This window comes from Sardina pilchardus, chromosome 10 (genome assembly GCF_963854185.1).
Source record: "Sardina pilchardus chromosome 10, fSarPil1.1, whole genome shotgun sequence".
Taxonomy (NCBI): domain Eukaryota; kingdom Metazoa; phylum Chordata; class Actinopteri; order Clupeiformes; family Clupeidae; genus Sardina; species Sardina pilchardus.
The window spans coordinates 6,283,411-6,292,900 of NC_085003.1; the positions used below are offsets into that span (position 1 = coordinate 6,283,411).

Genomic DNA, 9,490 nt, shown 5'->3' on the forward strand with positions numbered 1-9,490 from the left:
AGACATCCAGGAATGTGGTGATAACATGAAAGCCCTTTTTGACATTATATGGTCGGCTCTATTATTATTCTTTTCAGTACCGGGGTCTCAAGCATCGACAACCATTGGATTTGCAATGTCTTCCAAATCCTGCAAAGACAAAGGTAACAATTCCAATTTCTTGAATGGATCACGTCGTTTGTGAGGACAAGTTCTCACTTGTTGTTACCTTAATGATGTGTCTCATCTAGAATGGATCATACAGCCAGTGGATGCAATTCCCATTGATTCTCACTGGGGCAGCATGTGTCAGTGGGTTGTGAACAGGCTCCAACAAGCTCAAAAGTCTTTGTGAGTGATACAATTATCTCACATACATCTCTTGCAATTTGTCAAATGAAATCAGAATGCTAAATGTATGGCAGCCCTTTTTAACCATGCCATAATTGCAACATATGACTGACTTAGACTGTTACACTTCATTTGATTACTTTGATGAATAAAGAGGTGAGCCGGGGGAGAGTGCCGTTCTCCTTCGTCATTATGGTGACTCTAAAGGCCATAGGAATAAAAGCACCACCAGTAAGGTTCAGATGTTTGTTCTGCGTGATGGCACACCCAGAGTCCCAGTGCTAAGGCTTGAGAGTGCACCGCTGCAGAAACTACACTACAGGGTCCAGGATGGAACATCAGTCATTTAGTATCCTTCAAGCTTCTGGCATCTGTTACAACAGAACAGTTCTGTTACTGGCACACTCACTGGCTCTCTTGCGAACACACATAAAGATACATACATTACACACTCTCTCTCGCTCTCTCTCTCTCTCACACACACACACACACACACACACACACACACACACACACACACACACTTTTTTGAGTGTTGATTGTGTCCCATTCAATGCAATCTATATTAAAAAAAAACACAACAATGTGTGTTTCTCCATGACTGCTTTTAATCAGCTATCCCTCAGGTCAAGTTGCCGTGTGTCAGAGTCACTCTGGCTTGGGCTCTGGTGGTTTCTATACACACGTGTACAGTGATACATCCCCAGCATGTGTTTTGGCAACTGTCACAGCGTTTGGTCATGGAACTGTCTCACAGCCTCAGAGGTAAACATAAGGATTTTTGTGCATGAAAAATAATGTGTAATGATTATTAAAGGTCCATATGATAATCTTAATTGTTTTTGATGTGTTCACACGTTATATGTTTATCTAAGATTCATGAGTTATGCACATATATTTAAGTAGGCCTACATGAATTCCAGAATTTAAAGTCTTAACTTATTGAAGTGCAGACTCACACATTTTCCAAGCCCAGAACTCAATTGATTATTGTTTCCCACTGTTTCCTCCAGTGGAGTGATTTCTTCTGTATGGGATCAGAATGGGGGGATGATGTTGGACCCAACTGGGAAAGTGTCCAAGAAGTGGAGCTGGTGCTCGGGCAAAAGGCCAGGGAAGACCGTGGTGATAGAGGTGAGGGCAACTGGAGGTGGACATTTTACTACACAGCCACATACTCACTGTGACCGTCTTGGGACTATATATCAGCTCAGTCACTGCTCTGCTCTTCTGACAATGTATTTAAAATATATATATTTAAAGACCTGAGTCCTATGTGTTTCAATATCATGTTGGTTCTGAATATTACGTGTATATGTATGCAATGTGTTGGATAATGACGGTGCTTGTTTTAGTCTGATATGAGATCGGGTATGGTGAGGGTCATTATACACTGACAGGTGGAGAGAGGGCAGTGCATGGGTGATGAACAGGTGGCCATGTGACTGTCTGTGTGAGGCAGGAGATGGAAGAATGAGAGAGGAGGGGGGTATATTGGACCTGTCGAGTGACCCTTGGAGACCCAGCTTATCAAATTGCAGTATCACTGCCAGGCCCATTATTATCCTGATCAGGATCCACTATCTGCTTTCCAAACATAGCCTATATTGAGGAGTGACAGCCATTGTTCATAACTTTTTGGTCCGGTTAGGTTTCAGCCAAGCATTATTGCAGGTAATTGCAATTTGTTGTGCAGTTGGTGCCTATGAAGTATTTCACCTAATCCACATTCAACCAATTTACTAATACTTTCCAACACTTATGTTCTGCAGGTAACGGAGGAAATTACTGTAAGACTATGCAGTGCCACCAACGCTAGCCTGATGTTCATAGCTCAGAATGAAACTGTCCATCTCTTATTACCTGTTCTATCTGACCTAGACACGCAAAACAAACAGGTTAGATGTCTGTCAGTTATTTTTGAATATGCATACTGTAAGTGTGTGTGAGTTTCTGTGAGTGCTTTTTGCTTTGCCTATTACAGCTGTTGTTTTTTTTTACAGTTGAGACAAATTACATGCCCTTTACATTACCTACACGCTTGCACCCACTTTATATTTCAGGACCTGTCAAGGGGAGGAAAGAATACAAGAGACAGTGAAAGTGAATGAATTTGTTCTTGATGTTGTTAGCTAGCCTCGTTGCATGTACCTGAGTGTCTGGCTGTAAGTGTCCAGTAGCTCACTTTAGAGTAACAAAACCCTCTGCATTGTCAAGATGTCATCACAGCCCAGTGAGGCCCTTGGGGTCGACCAGGAGGCCGCACGTCTGGAGGATCCATCTCGGTTTCACCAGGGAGCCTGCCCACTGCTGGAGCTGAAGAGGCTGCGGAGGAGAGCCAGGCACATTGTTGAGAAGTGGCTGCAGCACTACCATATAATCACGGGTACAGCATGAGACAAAAGCTGACTCATGTGGGGCTTTGAGGGGAGAAATAATGCTGAAAAAGCTTCTCAGGGATTATGTACAGATTATAATTGATGTCACTTGTCACTTGAATGCCTTCACTTGTATTGCTGAGTAATATTACAGCAATTTCTCAATAGACCTTTCATTGCCTGAAATTCACAGATGAACATTAATTACTACTACATTAATTAAGTACTTCTGCATGTATCTTTACTGCGTTCATTTGTCGCATGTAGACACAGAGTTTCTTCCCCAATGCTCTGTTCTATTAGGTGTTTGCGGCCTGGATAGGAGGAGTTTGCAGCCCCTCTGTCAGCAGAGGCTGAGTCAGAAGAAGCCGTCTGTACCCCTTCCCTCTTTGACCACTTTTGTCCTAAAACACAACAGCTCAGCTCAATCCCACAGTGGCTCTAGGAGAGGACAGATCACCAGACGCTTGTGTGCTCCTACAAGCAACCTTGCATCTTCCTTACTGAAAAAACAGTGGTAAGGAAGACAAGATGGTGATCTAGTCATAGATGGTAGTGAGTGTGTTGTGAACAAAATTAAGGTTTTGTGAATGAAGAAAGGAGAAAATGATTATTCAGTCCATGTGTATTGACAGCCACGTGGTGCAGAAAAAAACACTAAAGGAAGACCCTCAGCATCTCACAGACACTGGGATCATCCGGGTTCACAGTAACATCAAACTGGAGTTCAGTTTATGACTATGTTTTCAGGCAACCAACACCATACCATTCTCCCTCTTTACCTGACCCAATCTCAAAATGCTCTCTCTTCTCCAGTCCAGTTTTAGTTCCATGGCTCCCTGCAAACTGGCACCCATCACCCATGCCCCATGATCCCTTTGGCTCTGCCATCGCGTGCCCGGTCGTTCTCCGTGCCGCACTGAGGGGAGAGGAGAGCTGGCAGTCGTGCCGCTGCAGTTGCAAGCAGATACCCATCCTGACGGACACGGAGTACGATGCCTTCATAGCTGGGCAGGGGTCAGACAGTGAGCAGATCTTGGTGGTTAGCATCACCTCACCTGTGCAGAACTTCCCCTCGTCCCCTTCACTCAGTAGCGACAGACTGGAAGAGCTGTACAGGAAGATGAACAGAAAGAGAAATATGCCCTGTACACAGGTAAAAATCAAATATGTCATTCAATATTAATACATCCTTAGGCTTACACATTATTGGCAAACACTGCCTATTTCAGCTAGTGCGGCAGCGGCAGCGGCACCAACGGAGGCTTGTAGTGGGTGACCACCAATAATAAATTGGTGGTCACTCACTACAATTTTTTTTAAAAATAAAAAATTCAATGTATTTGAAGGTTCTAAAAGTCTAAAGTGAATAGAGTTCTTGGGATTTCTGATGTATGAATGTAATGAATGTAATGTCTGTTCAGAGAGCATCATGAGTGACATGGATGAGAGGGATGTAAACAAAACAAGCAAATTCAATCTACCCTTATTATGTTGACTTGCTCTTTGTAAGTTCAAGGACTCTATGGCTCTTTTTGTGTTGTTTCTTCAGTGTCAGATGGACTCCTACCGACTCCTGCGATATGAAGTTCCTAGTCCAGAAGCCCGGAGGGAGACCCACGTCACTCTATTGCAGCGTAGACATAATGTGGCTCCTGGGATGTTCCTGGTATGTCAGTTGTCTTATTATGCAGTTTTATTTTTTAATCCTCTAGAGGGCAGCATTTGCAATGCATTGACTTAAAAAAAAAAAAAAAAAAAATCAGAACCAGTTAATATGTGTCATTCTTTGTGAGGCCACTGGCATGTTGCTGTAGGATGGTCACCTACAAAAGAGAAGAGTACCTGACATACTTCTCTTTTGTTGACAGCAATGATATTATTTTACGTTCCTTACTCTGCACATGACTCACTACTTCCGTCAGACTACAGATAACCATTGTAAAGAACAGGTCAGATCAGGTTGGGAAAACACAATAACCACGAGCTGTCCCTGAGAGGTTAAATTGTAACTCTGTCTAAGCTGTAGGCCTATGTTATTTTTTGGAATTACTTGAAAGCATGGTCTCATGTCGATAAATTAACTATCATCCTGAAATCAGCTTTTACCTGCACATGTTGGTGAAAATGCTCACATTAAGAATAATGAACACAGGCCAACACTTAAGACCAAATACTGTAACTGTATAGGCTTACTACTGAAAATGCTTTAAATGATCTAATCCTCAACCTTTTGTCACAGCCAAAACCCACTCCTTAGATCATAAAAACAGATAGATAAAGTCATGTAGTGTGTAAAGTCAGTAGTGTGATTTATTCTGCCAGGGAAATATATTTATTTAAATTGTTTTCATTTGCTCCACAGCTGTATCTTAGAGGTAAGCTTCTCTTCGCCAACTACATCTTTAGTGCTTACGGCTGCTCTGTTAGGGATCTTCAAAAACAAATTGCCAAAACGAGAAGAGACTACCGGCTTGGCCAGTTCCTGCCTCCAGACTTTAAATCCAGGTACCAATAAAACCAGCATTAACCGTCACATAATCTCTGATAAGTACATCATATAATATGTACAACATCCTATTCTCTTGCATTAATGGTACATTACGTATTCAAGACCATTCTAGACAATATATCCTGCACATCAACTTGCTTAGCAAGCATCAGAAATCCTTGACATGTCCCCTCTGTCAGTTCACAGATGAGGAGTGACACTGTCCTTGGTGATGGTTCTAATCCAGGGCTAAGAGGTCAAACTCTTGCTGAAGGAGGTCTGTGTGTGAATCAGTCCCTGAAGGACTCCTCGGAATACACGTAACATGTGCCAGAGAGAACTTTTCAGGACTTTATGTGGTATGGTTTACCTCACATCTAATGAACATAGATAATCTACTGTACGCATCATTGGTGAATCACTTGCAAATTTACTGACAAAAACTACACTTTGCTTTCTTGCTCTTTCTATTTCATGCAGGCCACGAAGATTCTCTCTGCAGTTCACCCTCCAGTAACCCAGTAACCACCTGCTGCTTATCTTGTAAGCAGTGTGTTTTGAAGCGATGATGTCAAGTCTGAGTGGAGAGGAACCAACCAACAATGTGACATTTTGTTACTGTAGCCCCATTGCAGTAACAGTCCCCCAAGGTGCAGCCAGCTATGGAAACAATCAATGTGATTTCCTAACCAATAAGATCAGCTGACACCATAAGTAAGCACGTTTGAAACTGCTGCTGCACAGAGATTTGACAGTCCTGGCTAAATTCTGTTGATTGTGGAGAGAAAAAACACTGTATTTTTTACATTTTAGAATGTGGCTTTTGTATCTTAAACTTCTATTCCAAGTGTATTTTCTCTAATGTAACATCATAAAAGATTAAGACGTTCAAAAGTTCAAATGACATCTTTTGACATGAGTCAGTCACACCATGTGACGTACACATTTTGTGACACATTTTGTGAGATTTTGCTGATATTCAGCTTACATGACAATACTCTATAAATAGTCCATGGGAAGGATTACAGGCATCACAAGGGGGAGTGAGGGGAAACTGGAGTTTGAGTAACAGTGGCTGTGTAACTGGCATGAACACTTTTTTTTTATCTACAATGTCAATGTAAGAATGACACCTTCTTATCTAACAGTAGTTTTATAACGCATTGAAACCTTAACTCTAGATTTTGGCCATCCAACTTGAGCATCATCTGATTTTCAGGATATAGTCATGGTGCAATTGAAACGGCGTTAATTTCCGTGACGTGGAATTGCCTCCATTCGTGAATGTCCTCTGTGATCAGCCATGTCACTTCTCTGAAACTGACCTCTCTGCAACTCCACATTTATGCAACCACCCACAACATAGCCAATTTCCTTTTTGTGATGTTGCGCAAAACCTCTGTCATCACTCTTGGCTTAAATACTATTCTCTGGTCCCCCCAGTTGCCTTCTCAACTGCCATCAAGTTCTTCATCAACCCTCTATCACTACTCTATCACCTCCATATTGATCTTAAACATAAAACCACAATATAAACCTAAATCTAAGCCTTTTTGTACTCACCATTAACAGAACATCATCAGTTAGTTTTTAAGGAAACTCTAATAATGTGGAAGCCATTTAATGAGAGTCACGAGAGAAAGGCACTGGTTTGATGAGTGAGGCCACAGGAAATGGTCCAAGGTGAGAGGGTGTGGTGTGGTGACAGACGAGGGTGTGAGCAGGACAGGTCGACGGTCCTCACGGGAGGATGCTGGGACCTCACCACCCAGCCAGGCCCACATCCTCTTGAGGGAGCACAAGAGGCAGGACATGGCAGGATGCATAAAGCTTCAGTTACACATGTGGCGTGGCGAAGGTACACCATCAGATAGATAGATAGATAGATAGATACTTTATTGATCCCCAAGGGGAAATTCAAGGTCCCAGCAGCTTAAGACACCACACACAACATACAGTACAATGTAAACAATGTAAACAGGAAGATTAAAAAGCAAATCAACAATGACTAAAGGAGCAGTAGAATACTATAGATAAAGTATGCATGAATGTACTGAGGATTGGTACTGTGATCCAGTCTGAGGTGTGTGTCAAGTTGGTAGTGCAAATAAGTCCAACAGTGCAACAGTGCAAGATAAAATTCTAGTGACCAGTAATAAATATGTACAGTACAAAATGTAAGCATAGTAATAATAATAACAGTACTAATATAAATATATGGACAATTAAAATAAACTTAACATAGTAATAATATAAGAGTTAGACATGAGGGTAGACATGTAAGTCATGCCATGTAAGTGTATAAGAGGGTGGAGGTGCAGATATACTATGCATAGAAGTCCAACTCTCCTTTTCCCTTCAGTGAAGCATTGTACAGTTGTATGGCCCTGGGTACAAATGACTTTCTCAGTCTGTCTGTTGTGCATGTCATGGAGCGTAGTCTCCAGCTGATCAAGCTCTTCTGCTGTATGATAATGCTGTAGAGTGGATGACAGTCATTGTCCAGGATGCTGTGTAGCTTGTTCAGGGTCCTTTTGTCTGATACTGAAGTGATGCACTCCAGATCAGCTCCCACAACAGAGCCAGCCTTCCTTACCAGCCGGTCTAGTCGCCCAGCATCCCTCTTCCTAGTGCTTCCTCCCCAGCATGCCACAGCATAGAAGAGGACGCTGGCAACAACAGACTGGTAAAACATCCAGAGGAGCTTGCTGCAGACATTGAAGGAGCGCAGCCTCCTCAGGAAGTACAGCCTGCTCTGCCCTTTCTTGTATATTGAAAAGACTACTGCCCAGGAGACCTCCATGAGTAAGCTGTGCCAAAGCACTAAATACCTTCACAGCAATGGCACACTGAATGTATGGCCTTCTCCACTCAATCAAACAGAGTTTGGATATGTAAGGTCCTCTGCTGTTGATGACAGTTCAAATATGCTGGATCTTGGCAAATCCAATCCAGTCAGTCTGAACCACTTGACACTGCTCAGTGGGACAGATTTGTCAAGGTGTTTATCACAGAATTAATTTTGCCGGTCACATTTTTTACATTTCATCTGAGAAGCTGCACTTCACACTTGGAAAAGAAACCTCTGTCTCAATGTAACTACCCTGGTTAAACAAAGGCTTATTATTATTATTATTATTATTATTATAATAAACAGTGATTAGAGAACAAAATGATCAACACCATGTTCAGCTACTTGCTGAATGGACTACCTATGGTTTGTCACTTTTTGATTTCTCATACCAAAAGAACAATTTCAAGAAAACCTCAGGTCAGAAGTGCTGTCTGGTAGTTTGGTAAGGTGAGAAGATTTGAGTTTGTGAAAAAGGGAAAGCAAATCTAACCTCTGTGTCATCCTGGGGATTAAAGCAAGTTGTTTGTTCAAGATGGGGAGAAACTGCTTCAGTGATGTGCACTGACTTGTGTACTGTGCACATAAGTGATAAGATCATATGGAGTTTGAACAGTTTTGAGAATATCATTCTGATCTGAGAAATGAGCCAAAACAAAAATGGTTCTATTGCATGCCTCATATATGGCACACCTATAAGGGTTCTTTAAACCATTTTGAAGGATTCATAATTTAAAGCCTGCATGGTTCTATATATCACCCCAAGAACCCTTCTTAAAAAGAGAGTATGCTGTTTCCCCCTGACACTGATTCATTCACTATGGTGATACCCGCGTGGCCACAGGTAACACTTCAGGTTCTTCGCAGGCAGCTATAGTGATACTGTTGATAGGCCTACAGATGCAGAGATCCAAACCAAGCAGAATGGAGTTCACTGGGGTAAGGCCCGGGTGATGTCAAGGTCAAGTAACGTGGACGATTGTGGTCATGCAGCCCACCCATGTGATATCTAAATCATGTCTAGATTCATATGTCTGAAAGGTTCTCAATACATCCCCTTTGAATGAAACTAAGAGAGATGTCACGACTGATTTGGCATCTTATAGGCCTGCTGGGTGTCTATCTATCTAAAGCCCAGTGACATTATGTTTAGCCTAAGTATGGGATGGATGTCCTTGGGTTACATGCACGCTTTTACCAGTTTGAAGTGTGGTCCATGATGACACAGCTAAGGTAGGCTTTACACTGACAAGATTTGGGAAAGATTATTGAAAGATTGTAGTATTTTAACTAATGCTAACTAACTAACTAACATTCAAGCTTTACTCAAAAGACTACAATCTTTCAAGAATATTTCCCAAATCTTCTCAAGGTAGGCTTAAGATAGAAGAACAGCGCCTCTAGCGGTGAGTTTCGTTACTGACCGTGTTCTTCCACTCG

At 42.0% G+C, this 9,490-nt stretch overlaps 1 protein-coding gene and 1 long non-coding RNA gene across 2 annotated transcripts; both read left to right on the forward strand.

The window, feature by feature from the left end:
- Positions 1–574: 574 nt before the first annotated feature.
- On the forward strand, positions 575–1,439 carry LOC134093615 (uncharacterized). Its single transcript, XR_009940366.1, has 3 exons — positions 575–679; positions 946–1,095; positions 1,344–1,439. It is a non-coding gene; the product is annotated as an uncharacterized LOC134093615 (long non-coding RNA).
- Positions 1,440–2,547: 1,108 nt separating this feature from the next.
- LOC134094385 (uncharacterized) lies at positions 2,548–6,051 on the forward strand. The gene is made up of 7 exons (XM_062547889.1): positions 2,548–2,716; positions 3,012–3,225; positions 3,525–3,864; positions 4,261–4,377; positions 5,074–5,216; positions 5,400–5,558; positions 5,680–6,051. Exons 1-6 carry the CDS (start codon positions 2,548–2,550, stop codon positions 5,521–5,523), a joined length of 1,107 nt encoding a protein of 368 aa, XP_062403873.1. The 3' UTR covers positions 5,524–5,558; positions 5,680–6,051.
- Positions 6,052–9,490: the final 3,439 nt, after the last annotated feature.